We start from the raw sequence: 21,674 nt of genomic DNA, 5'->3' as shown, positions 1-21,674 counted from the left end.
CTTCAACTGTAGAGATGCCATCAAGGTCATCTGAGTAGATGTATTCTCCTGCTAGAATATCCATGTGTGCTCCCTAGAGGGAGTTCAGAAGCCTACAGAGAGCAACATCCGCTCAGCAGGGAGATGGAGGCTGCAAACATTCTTGAAGCTCAGTAAACAGCGGTAGCTCACCCATCTACTGTGTACACACGGAGTGGGGGGGTGTCTCAGGTGGTGAAGCCATAGGTCTTGAGTGGTAAGGGCAACCTCCATCCCATACTCCCACCTGCTCAGGGTTGTAGAGGGAGCTGCAGTGAACCCTTCTGTGACACTCCCCAGTTGTAGGAACTGCTGGACAGCTGGCTCAGGCCCGGGGAGACTTCCTATCATATGGCCCATCTACATCAGTACCCCCTCAAGTGTGCCCCCCTCATCTTCCTGTAGAGGCCAGGCCCTGATGGAACTCCCCAGTCACTACCAAGATAGGGGCCGGCCACCCTGAGGACAAAGGACAGAAACGGGATACCAGAGGCATTGATAACTGCATGATTTATTCGGATTATTTAATATACAATGACATGATTGTGACCCCAAAGTGTGCAAAGTTAAAGCCTTCAACTGCAGCTGAGAGGAGAGGGCAGAAACGGTTCACCTGGGGACGATGGTGAGTCAGGAATGAAGGGCAGGTGGTCATAGTCAGGGCCTCCCCAAGCTCAGGGATGGGAAAGTGGGCTGAGGGGCAGGGCCCATGGGAGCCTCAAGCCAGAGGAAGGGGGCAGAGACCTCCCCCTAGCTTAGGTCCAGAACCCAAATGCCACATGGCTGAGAGGACAGCAGTCCAGGGATGGGCCAGAGGCAGGGTCAGGAGAGCACCATTTCCTGGGGGGAAGGGGGCAACAAGAAAGAGGTGCCCTATAGGAGAAGCCAGGAGGGGCCACCTTCCCCAGGGGTCAGAGTTGGACACTGGGCCAGAGCAGGCTGCAGCGAGAAAGACCTGAGGCAGGCACAGGGCCTGAGAGCCAAGGCTGACTCGGCTCGGGGGAGGGGGAGGGGGCTGAAGAAGGGGGGAGCCCAGAAGGTCTCATGGGGCAGCCTGGCACAGGGAGCTACCTGACTCTGTGGGGTTGCCCTGAGAGGGGCCACAGTCCCCTCGGGGACTCCACTTCTCTCCCTGGAAAGGAACTGGGAAACCCATAGTGCAAATCTGCGGACCGCTCAGTTATGGAGGGGGGCCGTTCCTGGAGTGGGACCCCGGGGTTCACCGCCTCCACTGCCTTGGCCTCCACTGCTGTCCTCAGTACAGCCGCTTTTCGTAACTGTGAAGACAAGTAAGAGGGAACTCAGAGAAGGTGTGTGGACCCTACTCCCTTCCCAGCATCCCCTTGCCCATGGGTCCCCCCCCCCCCCAGAGAGGGGCTGCAGAGCTTGCCTCTCAGCCAGGGGGCTAGAGGAGGCAGAGGTGGTCCTGGACCTCTTGTCTTCCTTTGTCCAGGGCTCCATGAAAAACCATGCCAGCCCCAGAGACAGCTACACTCCTTCCGGCCAATGCCACACCTGAATGGGCTCTCCTTGGTGCTCAGGAGGGAGAGACAGCTCAGGAAAGCACAGCCATCCTCAAGGAGCCGACTTCCACTACCTCAACCTTTGGTACTCTGTTTCCACTGTGCCCCCCCCCCCCCCCGCATGGATGATGACACAGGGGTAGCTGCCCCAAGGCCTGTAATCACAGGCATCTCTTTGTATCCCACAATGGGATGTGTGTTTTGGTTGGAGAAGGGGCCGTGGTTAGCCTCCTCCACCATGGTGTGCTGGCAATGAGGTCCAGAAAGGACCAACTGGGTCCCTGCCCCATGATTACACTCCAGCATTAACTACCTCCCACCCGATTCCCACTCTCCCAGCCCACGGTCCACCCGGACTGCCCCTGCTCTACTCTACGCCTGGCCCCGGCAGCGCAGTTACTTACACGGCAGAAAGGTATAGCTATGGGAAGGTGGGGCAGAAAGAGAGACAGGTTAGATGCCCGCCTATGCTCAGGGGGATGGGTCCTCTAGACGAGGGCAGACGGCATGCCTACAACTACTGCTGCCAACTAGGTCCGCCCCCAACCCACAGTCACACCAGCATTGGGCCTGGCATCTGTCTCTCTGCCCGTTTCCCCAACCAGAGGGCTCATGCCCCCATTTTCTGCCTGTCTGCCTGCCTGTCTGCCTGGGGCCACCACCAGCAAGAGCCCAGCACCAACAGCCCCTGCTACCAGCCACCAAGCTTCTTGAGCAGGCAAGAGCTAGGGAGCCCGGATGGGGCTAGCAGCCACACCTCACCCAAAAGGAGGGTGAGGAGCAGCCAGCCTGCATGAGGGCTCCATGACAAGGTTCCAGGGTGGACTGGGTGACAGAGAGGCCACGTGGGCCGCCGCGCCCCAGAACCTCAGTTTGACCCGCCCAGCACCAGCCAGCAATGGAGAGGAGGCCAGCCACTTACGAGTGTAGGCCATGCACGCCGCCCTCTATCTGGGCTGACATGGTCCGCTTCTCAAACTTGAGCTCTCCTGAGTACATCATGGATCTGGGAGGTGGGCCGGCAAATAGGTCAGGAACATCCCAGGGGAGGGAGAGAGAGAGAGAGAGAGAGAGAGAGAGAGAGAGAGAGAGAGAGAGAGAGAGAGAGATCTCCCAACATCCCCTGCTGCCCCCTCAAGTTACAACACTCACCGTAGAACAGACAGGCTTTGGGCCCCAATATCCTGGCAGCCATGCTGGATCCCCGCTATGAGGTAGGGCACAAACTTCTGAATGGAGCCTTTATCCTGGATGGAGCCTGAGACACCCTGTGCGATCTTCACCTTATCCCCCTCGCTGTGTGGAGGGTGGAAAGGCTGAGCCCAGCAGCCCAAGGCTCAGAAGACCCCCAACCTGCCTCTCCAGGGTACAGACAAGAGAGGATACCACCTAGGAGGATCCCCACAGCAACCGCAGCCACATACTAGGCTACGGCAGAGACGTGACCTCATCCCAGGTCAAATATCCCAGGTCAGCCTCCACCTGCCACTTATGCGATACCATCTCAGGTATCTATCTGAGGTCAATGGCGGCGCGCGGGACATCAAGAGCGTAAGGACAAACCTGAAGTATCTTTTCTGGCTGCTGCTGCTCTTCTCCATGGCATCCAGAGAACCCATGCCTCGGTACTTCTTAAGCCTTACCCCATCGGAGAAGAAGTATTCTCCGGGGGCCTCCGTGGTGGCAGCCAGCAAGGAGCCCATCATCACTGCAGAGGGCAAGGTTGAAGGCTGAATGCCGCCTGCCCCTCCTCTTCCTCTTCTACCACCACAGTATTCCAACCGCCCCACTGGCTCCCAGCCTCATCTGCCCAATCCAAAGCATTTCCCCCTCACCTGTAGAGGCTCCAAGTGCCAGGGCCTTGACTACATGGCCCACAGTCTGGATGCCACCATCAGCTATCACCGGGACCCCAAAGCGCCGTGCATACTCAGCCACCTTGTAGACGGCGGTGCCCTGGGGTCGGCCGCAGGCCATCACTGGGGGAAAATGGGATGTACAGGGCAGAGGTGAGTCAGTGGTCCCTTATCCTCATGTCTGTCACCGCCAATGGAGAAAGGATGGTGAGAGATGGTATTTCTGAGGCCTAAGGTGGGACCCAACAGTAACAGCAGGGGCACATAACTCCAGGTGCCTGATCCTAGTACTAGCAGCAGCAACAACATCGTAAAGGGCTATGGATCGGGTTCAGTGCAAGCCTCCAGAAAACAGGACCTCAAGGCTGGCGGTTGCTAGCACCAACTGCTCATCTGGAGAAAGAGTTTCCTCTGCACTAGCAGCTAATACCAGAGTCAGGTTCTTATGGCCTCCTTTGGAACACTGTTTTGCTCTCTTATGTCCTCCCCTCCCCGTTCCCCACCTACCCCCAGCCCTGCCCCTGGGGTCCCACTCTACTATTACACTTAGCGATGTGGGTTCATACTACCCCTGGATGTTCAGAGACATATTTTCTTCATACCTTAGGCATGATCTAGTCACACATGCGACCTAAGCCCTCAGCTATCTTCCAACACACACCTTATAGAAAAGCGTCACACCAACTTTGACCTCCAGAGTCTCCACAGAGAAGCAGGTTGGTCCACTCCCAAAACATGCATGCCCTCATCTGCCTCTCCCTAACAACTATCTCAAGACAGGGTAAAGCCCGGGCACAGGCCATCCTGAACCCGGCCCCCTGAGAAACGCCTAGCCGGGCCATCTATAGAACAAGAGTAAGGAGGCCACAGTAGACCAGGGTGGTCCTAAATGCCAGCCCTTTCTCCTCCTCCTGTGGATACCCACCTTCCTGAGTGATGCAGATGGAGCCACAGCCCATGCCCACACGAAGCCCGTCCACACCGGCATCGATTAAGTTCTTGGCCTGGGCTGCTGTCACTACTGGGGGTGGAGGGGGCAGACAGGAGTGTGAGGTTGCCCCCACCCTGCCCAGGAATGTCCTAGGATCTCAGTCTACCTCCCCCCACCTGCAGTGCTAGCCCAAGCCCATCCTACCCCTTCCCCCCTTTGCCTGGGGGGTCACTCCGCACTCACCGTTCCCCCCAATCACCTGGAGGTGGGGGTACTTCTGCTTGATGTAGTGTACCATGGCGATCTGATACACTGAGTTCCCCTGGGATGAATCCTGTGAGCAGGGACAAACAAGCTCAGGCTAGATAGCCAAGCCCCCTCACGATGGGAGGCTGAACCCCTGAAATCCTAGGAATTAGGAACCAGACACCCATCTCTTTTCCTGGAAAGTTACTCGACAACTCCAAGTGGTTCTCTCAGAAGGAGTTGCTTTGCCCATCTTAGAGCTTAACGGACGGACACGCTGGCGTCAACGCACAGGTGTAGCCCATTCCTGTTTCCTGCACAAGTCTACCCCCATGACAGATATCATCAGCAGACTGGGGTCCTTAAACTACAATGAGCCTCAGTTTTGTCATCTACTATTAGGAATGGCCGTTGCAACTCAAGGAACTGGAACAACAACAACAAAGTGACCACCTTAAAGTTGAGCCACCGTGCCTGACAAGTGGGGGGGAGGGGCCCTCCGTGAATGTGAGTTGGAATCATCAGGGTAAATGAACTTATATGTGAGGAGAGCCCCTTGGAAAGAGGGCGTGGCTTGTCTGGGCTCTACAACTGGCCTAACCCTGACATTAGAGAAGCAGAGAGAAAGAGTGGCAAGGCGAGGAGCGAAGGCTCTAAAGAGGTGAACGGGCCTCACTGGTGCTGAGAAGCCCTCCACCACGTTCTTACTAGTACTATGACGTCAGCGCCAGCCTGAGTGAGCAAGTCCAGGCGGTATTTGTCATCTTCGCGGGTGCCTATGGCTGCCCCGCACAACAGCTGTTTGTGGGAGTCCTTGGAGGCCAGAGGGTAGTCTCTGTTCTTCTTCAGGTCTGTGCGTGCGATGATGGCCACCAGCTCATCTTGATCGTTGACTATGGGCAGCTTCCCTGACCAGGAGGAAGGAGAGAGGCAGGGAAGTGGGTAGGAGGATAGACTGAGAATAGGGAAGCAGAGACCACTGAAGTACCCAAGTCAGCCACTAGGTGACAGCACCCACCCAGGACCTGGACCTCTTCCAAGGGACAGGAAGCAAAGAACCTTCCCAACCAGGCAAGCTCCTAAGGCTCTTCCTGTGCTGGTGCCTGGGTGGTGGGAGCCTCAGAACCGGAGCCCCAGCAGCCTTTCACCTGCAGGGCTAGGTCACAGCCCAGGTACCCAGACAAGGCCCCAAAGTGAGACTGTCCTGAGGGAGGGACATGGGTTCTCCCTGCCCATTACAAACTTCAAAGAACTCTCCACTGGGGACCTGGGAAGCAAGAACCCACAGGGACTTAGTGTTTATTATACAAGCAGCTTTATTAAATACATTTAACTTTTCATGGACTTTGAGAAGCTAATTTTCTTTCTTTCTTTCTTTCTTTCTTTCTTTCTTTCTTTCTTTCTTTCTTTCTTTCAGAGACAGGGTTTCTCTGTGTAGCCTTGGCTGTCCCAGAACTCAGTATGAAGACCAGGTTGTCCTCAACGTTAGGCAGATCCACCTGCCTCTGCCTCCCACCTTGAGTGTTGGGCAAATGGCATAAGCCACCATGTCTGGCTTAAACAGTTAATTTTAAAGACAAAGTCTCAGTATGTAGCCTTGTACTTAAATTCCTCCTGCCTCTCCTGATGAAATCCTCAACTCCTGTGGGCAGTTCTTTTTAAAACTGTGTACATGCTAAGCCACGAGCGTGGAAATCAGAGAGCTTGCCCGGGTCACTTCTCTCCCCGCCCACACGTGGGTCCCTGGCCTAGAACTTCCGTCGTCATGCTTAGCAGCAGAGCATCTCCACCCACTGACCCACCTTGCTGGCCCCCATGGACATACAGTTGATCATTTGCACAGGATGGAGATATAAAAGCAGCGCTGCCCAGACCTTCGTTTTGCTAAGGACGGAAACCCAGAGCCACCCATGTTTAAGGGCACTCTGTCACCTTCTGTCACCTGACCACACCCTCAGCCCCTTTCCTAGGCTTCTTTTTTTTTGGGGGGGGGGGGTGGTTCAAGACAGGGTTTCTCTGTGTAGCCTTGGCTGTTCTGGACTCACTTTGTAGACCAGGCTGGCCTCGAACTCACAGCGATCCACCTGCCTCTGCCTCTCCAGTGCCGGGATTAAAGGCGTGCGCCACCACGCCCGGTTCCCCTAGGCCTCTAAGACCAGAAAGGTCTTACTGTGACGAGCACCTCTCAGGACTAGTGGGAAAACATTGGGAAGACACTGAAATTAGGAGCGGGCTTCTGTAAACAGGTGGCAGAGTATCAGGGATCCTGCTCCGGACTGCTTAGGGCTGTTCAAGTTTCCCCCAAGACCTAGTATCATTATTGGGCCAACAAGAGAGGCTGAGAAATAACAGAAATCTGACGAACAGGAAGCAGGACTGGAGTGTCTACTCCATTGGTACCTTTCTTGCTGCGCTGCAAGATTTCATTTGCCTCTTTCAATGTCACACCTGCCGGAGCCACCACCAGATCAATCCGCGGCGTCATCACCTGTGGGGCCAGGAACATTTGCCTGCGGGTTGGCAGGTGAGAGAGAAGGAGCCAGGCCTCCCTGTGGTCCCTGGTCACAGGTACCAGTCTGGGACCCTGGGGATGACGTTCCCCTCTGTGTTGAGCTCTGCCTTCCCTGCCCTGCAGGCACCTCACTGAGGAGGGTGGTGTGGTCCTTCTCAGCAAGGAAGTCGATGTCTCGGGAGGTAACGATGCCCACCAGCTTGCTACCCATGGTGCCCGTAGCGGTGATGGGGATACCCGAGAAGCCATGTTGTATCTTGGCCTCCAGAACGTCACCCACAGTATGTGAAGGGCTTAGGACCACAGGGTCAGTGATGAAGCCTTGCTCAAACTTCTGTAGACAGAGGAAGAAGAAGGAAAGAGCTGCAAGAAATCCGAAAGTGACATGCAGCCTAGCCACAAGGTACAAAGGGGACCCTGATGTGCCACTGAGAGCTTTCGATGGGGTAAGGGCCAATGGGAAACAGAGAGCTGAGCCCACATTCCATTGTAAGTCAGGGGACCCAGGATCCACATCTGTTAGTTAGAGGAGCTTCAGCAGGCTGCGTCTTGTTGAGGGTGAGACTGGTACTTGCCTTGACCTTCCGTACTTCGTTGGCCTGGAATTCTGGGGTGCAGTTGTGGTGAATGAAACCAATTCCTCCCATGAGCTGGGAAAAGAAGGGAGGTATGGGTAAGAGGGAGGGCTAGCCTGCTCTGCCCTGTCCCTCTGCACAGCCCATTCCTGTCCAGTATGCCCCCGCCCCCAACCCCCAACCCAGGCAAGAGACTCACAGCCATCGCTATGGCCATGTCAGCCTCTGTCACCGTGTCCATGGGAGAAGAGATCAGTGGTGTCTTCAGTGTGATCTTCCGGGTCAGGGCTGATGTCAGGTCCTAGGGATGGAAGCGTGGCCCACTGAAGGCTTTTATCTACTGGACAAACATTTGCTGGCATCCATATGCTGCATTGGGGGCACAGCAGTGAGCAGTACAGCCCTTGGGGAACTGACCACCCCAATTCAAAAGAAAGACAGAAGAGGAAAGCCACAAAGAGTGGCAGGCCCATAGTCCCAAAATGAGGCAGGAAGGTTAAGAGTTCAAGGCTAGCCTTGACTAATATTGAATTCCAGGCCAGCCTGGATTAGATGAGACCAGGAAGGAGAGAAAAGGGGGAGGGGAGGCCAAGGCCAAGTGACACTAGGAACATGGTGAGTAGGTTCTAGGTGACAAGGGCTGGTGGCAAAGGGAGGCCCAGGAAGGCACCTATTAGCCATGTAGAAACACAAATGGCTCAGGCTCTAAAGCTCAGGAAAAGATCAGAATCGTTAGCGCAGCTGTACAACCCTAACCTGAAGATCCCAAATTCAAAATGCTTTCAAACCCAAAAGCTGGGCGTAGTGGTGCACACCAGTAATTCCAGCACTTGGGAGGCAGAGGCAGGTGGATCTCTGTGAGTTCAAGGCCAGCCTAGGACAGCCAGGGCTGTTTCACAGAGAAACCCTGCTTTGAAAAAGCAAAAAACAAAGACTAAAGTATTTTGAGTACAGACACGATCACAACTACAACGTTCCACACATGACCTCATATGACAAGTTGCCCTCAAATGCAGAAAAAGTACTGTATAAAATTACCCTCAGGCAGTGTGTAAGGTGTACATGCAATATAAATTAATTTTGGTTCAGATTTAGGCCCATTCCCAAGATGTCACACTATACACCACACCTTCCTGACAGAGGCCACAGGACAAGGAGACCCTCCATGACTAGGCAGATCTTTCTAGCCCCTCTTTTCCTAGCAAGCAGACCAGAGTCTGGCACAAAGCCAGGATGCACAGTAAACCCTGTTGAACTTCCTGACTGCTATCATGACGGAACAACCAGAAGAACCCAAATTTCCCCTAAGTAAAGTCTGCCTGGGTCAGCTCTCTACACACAGGCTAAACCTGAGTTTCCTCAGTACTTAAATGGTCTAGGCCTGCATAGGCGCTCAGGCCATCTGTGAAGATGGACACAGCTGCAGAAATGAGCGGTTTTCACCAGGCATGAGTTCAAGATTGAATCACTGCACTTCTGAACTGTCCTAGACGCCTTCATCTCTTCTTGGGCTTCCCAGCCTCCTGACCATTCACTGATTTGGCTCAGCACTAGCCCCTCACGGGAAAGCAAAGCATTGTTTCCTTGTATCGGTCCAAAGTCCTCCCTGACCATGCCCCAACCCCCAGTCCTACTCCTTCAAACCCTCCTGCCAGGTCTTGTCCATTACGGGTCAGCGCCCGACCACTGCACACCGTACGCCAAGTGCTCGTAATCTCGGAGCATTGTCCTTGCTCAGCATTTCAGACCTGATTGCCCATATAATAAAGCAGCCACACCCAGTCCTTCTCCTCACAAGACCTTTTCTGAGCCTACCCTCCAACTTCTTCATGGACAGGGCATCCTCTAAGCCTACGCGAGGCTGCCACTCAGGACTCTCCAGTACCTCCCGCAGCCCAGAAGCCTAACTCTGCCAGAGCCTCCCGCTATTAAGTGTAATAAGCAACAGCACATTCCCAAGGAAAGCCTCTCCCATAGCCTGCCCTTGAACAAGAATTCAGTCCCCTCCCTGAGGCAAAGGAAGAGGCGCTTACCACTTCATCAGCTGTGAAGTCTATGAACCCTGGGAGGATCAGGAAGTCGCTGTGAAGACAGAACAAGAAAGAGTGGTGAGCAGGATGTCCGAAAGGGTCAGGGTCTGCTGTTCTAGGGTTGGCAGTAAGGTGGGGGTGGGTAGAGGAGCAGAGAGGCTGGGGTCCACTGACCCTACTGTCACATCATCAGGAGTCTTCCTCACCACATCCCATAATGTTCTGCCGGCTTCAACCTTAAGAACTAGTGTCAAGCCAGGCGTAGTGGCGCATGCCTTTAATCCCAGCACTCGGGAGGCAGAGGCAGGTAGATTGCTGTGAGTTCAAGGCTGGCCTGGTCTACAAAGTGAGTCCAGGACAGCCAAGGCTTCACAGAGAAACCCTGTCTCTAAAAACAAAACAAAACAAACAAAAAACAAAACAAAACAAAAAAGAACTAGAGTCAAAAATGGCAGAAGGTCTAGGCAATCTGGAGGTCATCCCCAGCATTTGTGAACGGACACAGAGGTGCCCTAGATGGTCACACTCAGTAGATACAATGCGTGCTGTTGAAGACAACAACATCCGTTGTTGTTTAACTTAATCTATTTATTTTTTATAGACAGGTCTTGTGTAGCCCAGGCTGGCCAGATTATCTGCTGTATAGCCAAGGGTGACACTGAACTCATCCGTTGGCTTCAAGTGATGTGATTGCAGGCATGTGCCACTATACCTGGATTCCTTTTTCCCTTTTGAAACAGTGTTTCGCTTTGTTGTGATTTTATGATCCTCCTGCCTCCGCCAGTTGGGATTATAGTTATGTCCCATTGTGCCAGGTTTAAGAGTTCTGCCTTGACAGGTGTGGTAGTGCACGCCTTTAATTCCAGTACCCAGATAAAGGCAAGTGGATCTCTGTGAATTTGGGGGCAGCCTGGTCTACAGAGCAAGTTCTAGGCCAGCCAATAGTATATACAGAGACCCAGGGTGCCAGGTGCACGCCTTTAATCCCAGCATTCGGGAGGCAGAGGTAGGTAGATCACTGTGAGTTTGAGGCCAGCCTGGTCCACAAATGAGACCAGGAGAGCCAAGGTTACACAGAGAGACCTGTCTTGAAAAAAAAATAAAAATAATAAAATAATAAAATAAAATAAAGAGACCCTGTCTCAGAGAGAGAGAGAGAGAGAGAGAGAGAGAGAGAGGGTTCTTAGTCCTGACAAAAACAAACAATAATTCAACACAGAAAACAGAACCTACATTGGGCATGGTGGCTCATCCCTATAATCCCAGCACTTGGGGGGCAGAGGCAGGAGGATCTCTGTGAGTTTGAGCCAGACTGGGCTACAAAGAGAGTTCAGGACAGCCAGGGCTATTACACAGAGAAATCCTGTCTCGAAAAACACAAACAACGAAAGAACAGCAAAATAACAGAGAATCTGGGTTGAGAGGACAACTCAGTAATGCAGCATTTGCCGATTACATGTAAGGTCCTAGGTCTGGTTCCCAGCACTGTAAGATAAAAAGAAAACACAGACTCTGAAAACAAGTTTGCAATACAACATGACCCAAGCACAAGCCAGGGCCACGCAGGGCCTGGGGCTGCTGAGTCACACAGGTTCAAAGCAGCTGGAGGAACCCCAGAGAGATGAGCTACGGGCATGTTCTGACAGGGTAGGCACTGGGACAGGAGCAACCAACACACATGGGAAAGCACAGCCAGAAGTCCACACGGCTGGGGACCAGCCAGAGCACAGCAGCTGTCAACATGAGTTAAGTGACACCTAGGAAGGAAGAACAGGCCTGCGTGGTACTTCTAGGCACAGGTTGTCACAGACCACTGATGCTGAAGTCCCAGCAAGCTTTGACAGACACACTCCAAAGCAAATGCCATGACTTCAGAAACATTCTGAGCCCAGTTTAGCAGGAGGCACTTCCGTGCAGGAAACAAAAGCCACAGGGCAGATAGGAGTACTGTGATTAATGTATTGCCAGGCCTAAAAACGAAACTTTTTTTAAATTTTTTTGGTTTTTTTTTTTTTTTTTTGGTTTTTCAAGACAGAGGTTTCTCTGTGTAGCCTTGGCTATCCTGGGCTGGCCTTGTAGACTAGGATGGCTTAGAACTCACAGAAATCCGCCTGCCTCTGCTCTGCCTCCCGGGTGCTGGGATTAAAGGCCTGCACCACAACCCCCTACCTCTAAAAAGAAACTTTGTTTGTTTTTTCGTTTTTTGAGACAGTGTTTCTCTGTGTAGCCTTAGCTGTCCAGGACAGTCTTTGTAGACCAGGCTGGCATCGAAATCACAGACATCTGCCTCCCGAGTTCTGGGATTAAAAGCGTGAGGCCGGGCGTGGTGGCGCATGCCTTTACTCCCAGCACTCGGGAGGCAGAGGCAGGCGGATTGCTGTGAGTTCAAGGCCAGCCTGGTCTACAAAAGGGAGTCTAGGACAGCCAAGGCTACACAGAGAAACCCTGTCTCATAAAAACCAAAAAAAAAAAAAAAAAAACAAAAAAAAAAAAAAAAAGCATGAGCCACCCCTCCTGGCTTAAAAAGAAACTTCTAAGAGTTCTCCTTGAAATTTCCCTAGAAGGGCAGTAAAAATTCTATCAAAGATATAGTAGCCCCTCTTTCATCATTGAAGATTACCAAAGCAACAGCAAATAATTTTTATCCCACTTTGGCCTCCCTTGGCAGCCCATTTCCCTCTGTGGCTCACTTAAGAGACCAAAAAAGAAATACTGGCGTCTGGGCCCACTTTCATCTGGGGGCAGGCAGGGGGGCACCCTCCTCGAGAGTGACTGGGAAATTGCCTGACACACAGGGATGCTTATGAGCCAAGGCAGAGATGACAGGCCAGATGCTCTTGCCGATCCAGCACCACTACTCTGCCCCAATCAAGGGTTCTGACGCTCCTTCCTGGCAGGGACATCATCCTGCAGCCAGAAGACACAGCTAGTGCCAGGTCTGCAGGGAGATCTGGCCTAGGGCCCACAGGAAAATGCGAACTAAGCGTAACGCAGACAGGTAGGTCTCTACCTTTCTCCAAATGCCACGTGGAGTGGACTTGAAGGGTGGGCACAGAATATCCACGGAAGGCACCAGCCCTGACCTGTGGGCAGGTAGACGCACAAGTGGAAGGTGGGCTAGACTGGACAGGGAAAGAAAGGGCCATCCTACTGCCAGATGGGACCCCCTTCTGAGGATTATTATTCAACCAGCTGCCTGAGATGGGATCTTGGGATCTCCCTGCTTTCACGGTGAGGCTTGAGGAAGGAAGGCATCCTGGATCATGCTGGTTAAAGTCTCCCTAGAATGACCATTTCTTGTTTCCCCGCATGTCCCCAGGCCTCCCCAGGGAGGCCAAGACGCCCAGGAGAATAGCAAAGAGGGCAGGCTGGCCTCGGATCTAGTCAGTTATCGGTCCAGGCTCCTTGGGCAGTGATGTCGCTGTGCCACGTCCCTCTCTATTCTTGGTGCGAGCCTCCTTCCTTCCCTTGCCCAGCCCCCCACTGGCCCCAAGTCACTCTTATTGGGCGAGGGCATTAGGGCGTCAGCAAGGGACAGCCGTGCACGTGTGGGGCTGGGGCCAGGGACTGCCGGGCGGCGGTGCGTGCACCTAGGTGGGGCCAATCCCTGAGCTTACTTGTAGGTGAGTCCGTCCGCGTTGGCGAAGAGCTGCTGGGCGGTGAGCCCATCCTCGGGAACGTAGCCGGTGCCTCCGCTGATCAGGTAGTCCGCCATGCTGCTGGAAGACACCGCGACCCGACATAAACACCCGCGCGGGCCGCCCCGCTGCCACTGCCTCCGCCGCCGCCGCCGCTGCTGCTGACGCGCACCGAGGCCACGCTGCCGCCGTGGGCTAGGGGCGGGGGCTGCGGCTGCCGAGGGAGGCTCCGGGCGCCACCCTCTCCTCCAGCCCCTCCTTCGAGAACCGCTGCCTCCGCCCCTCGCCGCACAAAGGCCCTGCCTGGCTCTCCCAGCTACCGCCGCTGCACACACGCCCCGATCACCCGCAATGGCACCTCCACTCTGGCAACCAGGGCGGGGGCTGCGGGGAGGATGTGAGACCAGAGAGAGGGGACCTCAAGCCAAAAGGAGACACGCCCCCTTCACTGCTCTTCAACGTGCTCCCCACAAACCCCAGCAGTGTACCCCACGGGGTTCACCTCTAATCTGGGTCCCCTCTGGCCACTGAGCCCTAGTCCCCTGTTAGCTACCCAAGGGGTCCCTCCAACATTATTTTGGCTTTTCCTAATTCTCCCAACCCTGATAAAATCCCAGAATCCCGAACCATCAGTCTGAACTCAGAATTCCTCAACACATAGGAGATGGCCCCTAGACCCTATTCTTGCCCCAACCCTACACAATTCCTAAGGAGCAAGCTTTTTTTTTTTTCCCCACAATGACACTCTTGACATTTGAGAGGCCTTGGAGTCCTTTGCAGTCTTCAAAACATTTTTCATAAATGAGCATATATACACCAAAATCTAATTCCTGGGTCTCCTCATGCATAGGTGCAAAGGTTCAGAAGGAGAAAGGCAATTCCTGGTCCCAGACTACACACACACACACACACACACACACACACACACACACACACACAGAGACACACACACGGGGGGGGGGGGGGGAGAGAGAGAGAGAGAGAGAGAGAGAGAGAGAGAGAGAGAGAGAGAGAGAGAGCACTCATCCTCAGTCCTGAAAGATCTAGAGACCAGGAAGGTTACCATAGAGAAGAAAATCTGTTTTTATTTGGTACTGTCATGTGGGGTGGGGTGGGATGTCATGGGTGGGGGGAGGTTCAAAGGTTTGAGGCAGTGGCATAAACAAATATGCATAGAAGCAGGCAGTTTTAAAGCCTTCCCCTCCCCACCCTCCATGGGAGAGCTTTGGTGGTCAGTTCTGAGTGGCCAGCAAGACCCAGATTGCAGTCTGAGAGACAATATATTGAGGGAGCGAATCCACTGACATGGAGGAAGGTGGAGGTGGCAGGACCTGCTACTGCTACCCACAAGTTTGGGAAGAAAACCAGGTGGCAGAGACAATTTTCTCCCTGCCATGAGAGCCCTGTGGTTCCCTTCCTCCCGATCCCAGGAAGGCTGGCTTTGTTTACCTCTCAACTGTGTGGTGACAGCCAGGCCCTGGGGAGCTTTGGCTTCCAAGCCACCAGGCTCTCTGGGGTACCCAGCCTCCCCAGTGGTGCCCCCGGGACCCTGCCAGGAAAACACAGGCGGTTCCAGCCATGTGCAAAGGGAAAAGGAAGTCTCCCACAGAGTTCAAAGTATTACAGAAGATTTGCACATGTCTTCTCGGCTCTTGGGAGGCTGGGGGTTGTACAACGGACCCCAAGTTTGCCCCCTTCACCAGTGGAGCCTAGAGGACAGGGTCTAGTGTGAGCTCTGAAAGCATCAGAAAGGAGAAGAGACGTCTACAGCTCCCGCCAAAGCACGGATTGGTATCTGCTTGCTGGGGTGCCCTCTGGCTCTCCAACACTCAAGAGATTCACTCTAGATACCTAGGCCATATAGGGAGCCAGGCATCTGAGCCTCTCACTTGCTACCAAGAGTCAGAGAAGTGAGACCAGCCATAGCTAAAGGACACACACTGGTCATTCTGAACTGCCCTTCCTGGACACAGAAGAAACAGCCGTGTCAACCATAGGCTGTGAGCATTGCCCGCCTCAGTGGTCTCTCTGGGTTTCTAAGGAGCCTGCTGCTGGTCGCTGTTCCCTACCCGCATGAGTCAAAATTTGGCTCTGGTTCAGGGTTCAGCCAAGGCTGGGGCCCAGGAGAGCAGCTGGGGTCTACCACCTCACATAACTTTAATGTGGCATCTGCCCCATCCCTAGGAGTCTGGGCCTCAGGAGAGCAGACTGGCAGGCTGAGCTATGGGGAGGGTCACCTTCCTGGTGATTACAGACCTCAGGGCCCCGGTTCTCCCTCCTGCTTTGACCGATATCAGAGCTCTTCATTACTCTAAGCTGCTGGGCTCAAGGCTGGGTTAGGCTGTCCTTTTCTAGAGAGTTAATCCACCCCCCCACCCCCCTCCGGCTTCCCTCCTCCCTCTTCCTGCAATTCCCCAGCTGCTTCCTCCACTGGGAGGAGACACCAGGCAACCAGTGGGCCTCTTCCACAGCAAGGAAGGGCAACTGGTCCCCGGAGACTCCCCACCTCACAGCTTCAAGGGCAGGGGGCAGGTCCAAGCCAGCTGCTCAGGGGAATAGGGGAATTATGTCCAGCAGGGCACCAAAGTTCAGGCAGGCGGCCCAGAGGACTCTATCTGATCTGAGGTTGTTCAGAGGAACACAACTTCAAAAACACTTTTAGGGGAGAAAAGGTAATGACAACATTAGCGTTGTTAGGTTGGCATAAAGTGGGCAGGGATCGCCAGAGTTCAAGCCAGAGACCACTAGCCCTGGGCTCAAGCCTAGCTCTTCTCTTAGAAACCTTGCCTCTTCCTACAGCTCCAGGTTGGTGGGGGCAGATGGAGGCCTAGCCAGCAGGTTTTGAATCTCATACTGCCTAGCCGGGGCTCAGGTTTACACAGACTCTTCCGAGCTTACTTGGGGACAGGAGGGTGTGGGGTTGGCAGTGTCCCTTGGATGCAGCATCTGGTGAAGGGATGCTTCTGCCCAGCCTTGGAAATAACGTTCTACAATTCTAGCACTGCTTCCCTCAAGCACACAAGTGCCGCTGCCTGCTTCCTCCCAAATAGTGGCGCCTCTCTATAACCCCAAGCCCTCCAACCTAGATTTCTATGATAGAAAACAAAACAAAACAAAACAAAAAAACAAAACAAAACAAAACCGGACGGGGGATTGTCTAAGCCTAGGTCAGTTCTAAGAGTCAGCCTGCAATGGCAAGAGGGGCTGGTCTCGGTAGCCCCTAAAGCCTTTACGAGTTCTTACATAAGCGACTAGACATTGGGAGGAACTACCTGGCTAATTCACCAGACCACTCCCCCCTCCCCCCAGGGCCCAGCTGCCAGGTCACCTCTCCAAGCTGCTGAGCACCAGCAGATGGGTAGAGAAAGAAGTCCAAATCCCCTGGACCGGAAGGACAGTAGGATTGCATTTCAAACTGCTATACAATCTAGAGATTAGCCGATGTCTCTTTTTTCAGCTAGTTCCCTTGAGGCCCAGTTCACTTCCCCCCACTCTCTCTCCAGAGATCCTCATTCACTGCCTTTCATACCCCTGCACGGGGGTCCTGACTCTTCCAAGGGAGTGAACAGCTGCAGCCTCATTGGATCTCAGTGCCTAGTGAGGAAGAGCAAGTCCCTTCACCTGGTCCTAGGGAGACACTCAATCCGGACACCCACACCTACTGAAGACAGTTCAAGGGAGAAGAAAAAGCCGAGGAAGAAGCAACGTTGGACCCGGGACTCCAACACGCACTATTTATACCCCACAGGTTGGAGCCACTTGCACCAAGCGTCACTGAGTGTGTAGTCTAGTTCGGATCCCGATATGAAATTTTAGGGAGCGAAATTACAGCCTGCGCCCTCTCCCCTGCTTCCAGGAGTAACATAGCACCGAACTGTTTGCACGATGCCTGCTTGCGTCGCCAGCCAGAGTCGGGTGTATGGCAGTCTAACTGCGTCTGGGGAAGTTAGGCGTGCAGACGGTGGAGGGGACCTGGCCCTGGCCTCCCTCGCAGCGCTACACGGTCTCCCGGTGCTGCCGCACCCTTCTCTGCCGCCCGCCCCGGATGCGCCCGCGCGCTTTGCCCTGGGCGTCACCTCTCCGGCTCATAGCCGGCCTGCAGCAGGCGGGCGCTGTACCGCTGCGCCGCGGTCTCATGTCCCGAGTGTTGCCGGGCTCCGGGCTCCGGAGCAGCAGCGGCTCCGCCTCCCTGCAGCAGCGGCGAGAACAGCCCGGACTCCGGTGCGGGTGAGAGAAGCTCCTCCATGCCATGCGGAGGCCGCAGCTCTGGGCGGCGGGAGCCTCTCCGCGTGGAGGCTCCCGGACCAGGTCGGGCAATAAGAGCACCAATCTTTCCCAAGAGGGGGCGGGGCCGTGGGTGGGGCCTTCTGCAAGGGGCGTGGCTGTGTGCTTGGAGGCGGGGCTCTGGCGGAGCTGCGAGTGGGGGTGGGGGTCCTGGAGTCCATCGGGCTTGGCTCTTGGCACCACACTCTGCCCCTCCCCTGCGAGTGCCACTCAGGCTCAGAGTAGATGGGCAGATGGCGAGGTGGAGCGAGGTTTGTGTTCTCCAAAGACTCAACTGAAGAGGACCTCCGCTGTACCCTGTCTCTTGGACCTTCTAGTTTCTCCTGGCTTCATCTGAGGAAAAGGTGTGCAAATGGCAGGGTAGGAATTCTTAGGCCTTCCATGGAACCGTTGCATGGCCTCTTGGAGCGCTTCCAACCGCGGCCTGCAGTCCTGGGCAAGGGGCGGGGGGAGGGGGGCACTCTAACAAACCCTACCTATTCAACAAATCCCACCATGTATGAGAAGAGAGATTTCTTTCAACTGCTACCCAAAGAAGACAAACAACAGGCTACTGGCTCCTGAGAGGAAAAGACCCTAGTCCTGTCTTGCTTTCAGTATCCCTTTCAAGAGAATAGGGCTGAGCATACAAGGTACTCACATTTGCTCATCTGCCAGCTAAAAACCGCTTTCTATTTCAGCTTTGTTACTGCTGTCAGCTTTCATAGAGCAACTCTCCCGGAAAGCAAGAAAAAGAGTTAATGCCTTCAGGCAGTCTGTTTGAAGAAGCCAAGGAGATAGAAAACAAACAGATGACAATTCCTACACTGAATCCTTTTCAAAACCTGACAATCTGAGAAACAAACGGATGCTTTGGGGCTGGAGAGACAGGTCAGCGGTTAAGGCACTGGCTGCTCTTCCATAGGACCCTAGTTGGATTCCCAGTACCCACATGGCTGTAACTCCAGTTCCAGGTGATCTGATGCCTCTGTGGACTCTGCAGGCACTGCATGCACATGCTGCACAGACATAAATGCAGGAAAACACCGACATACATACAATAAAATAAATAAATAAATAAACTTAAAAAAACATTGGGTGATTTGCTGGTACTAAGATCCATTTCAAGAAAGCAAAAATCCTGGCCTTCATGCTGTCAACTTGACACAAGCTAGCTCCACCCTTAGCATCACACTCTGGGCCTCTCCCCACCCCACCCACCCCACCCCCCATCTGAAAGGAGGAAAACTCGAGGGGAAAGTGCATACCTAAGATCAGTCTGTGAGGCATTTTCTTAATTAGTGATTGATGGAGAAGGGTCCAGTCTACTGCCAGTGGTGCCATTCCTGTGTTGGTGGCCCTAATTCTATAAGAAAGAAGGCTGAGCAAGCCAGGGCCATCAAGCCAGTAGGTGGCACTCCTCCAAGGCCTCTGCATCAGCTCCTGCCTCCAGGTTCCAGCCTCACTTGAATTCCTCTTCTGACTTCCTTCAGTGATGAACTGCAATGTGGAAGTATAAGCCAAATAAACCCTTTTCTCCCCCCAGTTTGCTTTTGGCCATGGTTTTTCATCACAGCAATAATAACGCTAACTAGGACAGCCTTTAATCCTAACACTCAGGAGGCAGAGGCAGGATGAACTCTGTAAGTTCAAGGCTAGGCTGGACTGTACATCAAGTTCCAGTCCATGCAGGGATACAGTTAGGCCCTGTCTCAAAAAAGAAAAAGAAAAAGAAGAAAAGGAAGAGGAGGAAGAGCAGGTGGAGGAAGAAAGAAAGAAACAAAGAAAAAAAAGGAGAATTATGACCACACTTGGTGGTTCAGGACTGTAAACTAACTACTCCAGAGGTTGAGGCAATAAGAGTACAACCCTAGCCTAGGCAATTCTGTCTCAAAACAAAAAAGTGAGAAGAGACGTTGGAGAGATGGCTCAGTGGTTAAGAGCATTGGCTGCTCTTCCAAATGTTTTGAGTTCAATTCCCAGCAACCCCATGGTGGCTCACAACCATCTAGAATGAGATCTGGTGCCCTCTTCTGGCACACAGGTGTACATGCAGGCAAAACACTATATACATAAATAAAATAAATCTTTAAAAAATTAAAATTAAAAAGTGAGAACAGCCAGGCAGTGGTAGCACATGCCTTTAATCCCAGCACTCAGGAGGCAGGCTGATCTTTGTGAATTTGAGGCCAGCCTGGGCTACAGAGTGAGTTCTAGGACAGCCAGGGCTACACAGAGAAACCCTGTGAACCACAAAAGAAGAAAGAAAGCAGACTTAAACTTGGCAATCCTTCTGCCTCCACTGCCCCATTCTGCGGTGATTACAGGCATACAGGACCATGCCTGTCTAAGGCAGACTTTTCAGTCTGTTTCACAAAAGAGATGAGTGCATGTCCAGATTTAGTATTTGTTAAATTAGGATACAAAGCTGGGCGTGGTGGCGCATGCCTTTAATCCCAGCACTTGGGAGGCAGAGGCAGGAGGATTGCTGTGAGTTCGAGGACAGCCTGGTCTACAAAGTGCGTCCAGGACAGCCAGGGCTACACAGAGAAACCCTGTCTTGAAAAACAAACAAACAAAAAAGTTACAATACAAAGTAACACACACTTATAAATGTATCTAGAATCTGCATAGGAGAGAAAAGTATGCAGGTATTTGTGTTTCTGATGGGGGGGTGTGGGGAGAGAGAGAGAGAGAGAGAGAGAGAGAGAGAGAGAGAGAGAGAGAGAGAGAGAGAGATCAGAAGGTGGCGGCTTGTCCTACTACTGTAAAGAGACACCATGACCTAAACAACTCACATAAAAGAAAGCATTCAAGGGGGGGGGGCAGTGCATACACTTTTAGAAAGTTAGTTTGTTGTTTTAATTAAAAATCCCGGATCGGTCTACTTTACCAATAAAGACTCAGAAGCCAAATGTTGTGGTGAAAAATCTGCTAGTTCAGAGAAGCAAGCACCCAGCTGAATTTCCTATTCAGCTCACATCCCGATGGAGAAGGCCCAAGAAGCTTACTAGCTCAGCTGACAACGCAGAAAAAGGCCAAAAAACCCAAGGCCAAAGGCTTGCTAGCTCAAAGCTCAAACAGCCAAAGGCCAAGGAGCTGAGGAGCTCAAGAGCTGGAGAACGAAGGTAAAATCCCAAGCTAAAGAGCTAAAGCGCCAAAAACCCCTTCTACTTCTACAGCTGTCTTAAATACCTCTCAACTCAAAGCCCTGCTACTCTGTAATCCCTTGCTCTGCCTCTTGACCTAGGGTTAACTTTATTAAATCCTGTGTACACATAGCTCTTGGATTAAAGGTGTGTGTAAGGCTGGCTGAACCACACCTTAATCACCTGTTTATAATAAACAGGAAGTTCTTAGATTAAAGGTGGGTTAGGGCTCAACCACAAGAAAAAGGGATTTCAGTTCAGTCTCAGGGATTACAATGGAACCAACCACAGATTTTTACACTTCACAATCTCAGGATCACAATGGGACCAAAGACAGGTTTTAACAGTTCACAATCTCAGGGACCACACTGAGATAAAATATCCTGCAACATTAGTTTATTGTCATCATGGCAGGAAGCAAACAGGCATGGTGCTGGAGCAGTGGCTGAGAGCTTTATGTCCTGATCTGCTAGCAGCAGGCAGAGAGAGACTCTAGGGCTGGCATGGGCTTTTGAAGCATCAAAGCCCTCCCCCAGTAACACACCTCCTCCAACAAGGCCACACCCCTCCAACAAGGCCACACCTCCTAATCCTTCTCAAACAGTTCCAATAACTGGGGACCTACTGGGGCCATTCTCATTCAAACCACCATATGGCTCAACCTTGCAATCTCAGTATTTAGGAAGCCCAGGAAGAAAACCACTGAGAGTTCAAGGCCAGCTAGAGCTACATAATAAATTCCAGGCTAGCCTGAGCTATAGAGTGAGATTTTATTTTAATTTTTTCTTTCTTTTTCTTTCTCTTTTTTTCCCCCCTAAAACAGGGTTTCTCTATGTTATCTTGGCTGTCCTGGACTCACTTTGTAGACCAGGCTAGGCTTGAACTCACAACAATCCTCCTGCCTCTGCCTCCCAAGTGCTGGAATTAAAGGTG

At 52.9% G+C, this 21,674-nt stretch overlaps 1 protein-coding gene across 2 annotated transcripts; it reads right to left on the bottom strand.

Annotated features, from left to right (window-relative positions):
• Positions 1 to 508: 508 nt before the first annotated feature.
• On the bottom strand, positions 509 to 17,647 carry Impdh1 (inosine monophosphate dehydrogenase 1). 2 transcript variants are annotated; one of them, XM_051151847.1, is made up of 15 exons: positions 17,406 to 17,647; positions 13,309 to 13,410; positions 9,695 to 9,743; positions 7,861 to 7,962; positions 7,662 to 7,736; positions 7,214 to 7,420; positions 6,975 to 7,062; positions 5,283 to 5,482; positions 4,572 to 4,662; positions 4,323 to 4,418; positions 3,377 to 3,520; positions 3,105 to 3,249; positions 2,694 to 2,837; positions 2,464 to 2,547; positions 509 to 1,295 (listed from the first exon to the last, which is right to left on the bottom strand). In XM_051151847.1, the coding sequence occupies exons 1-15, from the start codon at positions 17,573 to 17,575 to the stop codon at positions 1,274 to 1,276; spliced, it is 1,719 nt and encodes a 572-aa protein (XP_051007804.1). In that variant the 5' UTR covers positions 17,576 to 17,647; the 3' UTR covers positions 509 to 1,273. The 2 variants fall into 2 exon arrangements, with proteins under 2 accessions (XP_051007804.1, XP_051007805.1); XM_051151848.1 differs by having other exon boundaries at positions 13,309 to 13,407.
• Between the last annotated feature and the right edge of the window lie 4,027 nt (positions 17,648 to 21,674).

This window comes from Acomys russatus, chromosome 10, assembly GCF_903995435.1.
Source record: "Acomys russatus chromosome 10, mAcoRus1.1, whole genome shotgun sequence".
NCBI lineage: Eukaryota > Metazoa > Chordata > Mammalia > Rodentia > Muridae > Acomys > Acomys russatus.
The sequence above is the reverse complement of the archived record's forward strand: the minus strand, read 5'-3'. Positions and strand labels throughout refer to the sequence as shown.

Bases quoted from the DNA above. Each gene is read 5' to 3' on its own strand.
- Impdh1 (XM_051151847.1), bottom strand. From the start codon at position 17,575: ATGGAGGAGCTTCTCTCACCCGCACCGGAGTCCGGGCTGTTCTCGCCG. The intron at 4,663-5,282 runs GTAAGAACGTGG...CCCTGCTCACAG, and splicing joins GCGCTGACGTCATAGTACTA to GATTCATCCCAGGGGAACTC. The intron at 1,296-2,463 runs GTAAGTGGCTGG...TTGTCTTCACAG, and splicing joins GGCGTGCATGGCCTACACTC to TTACGAAAAGCGGCTGTACT.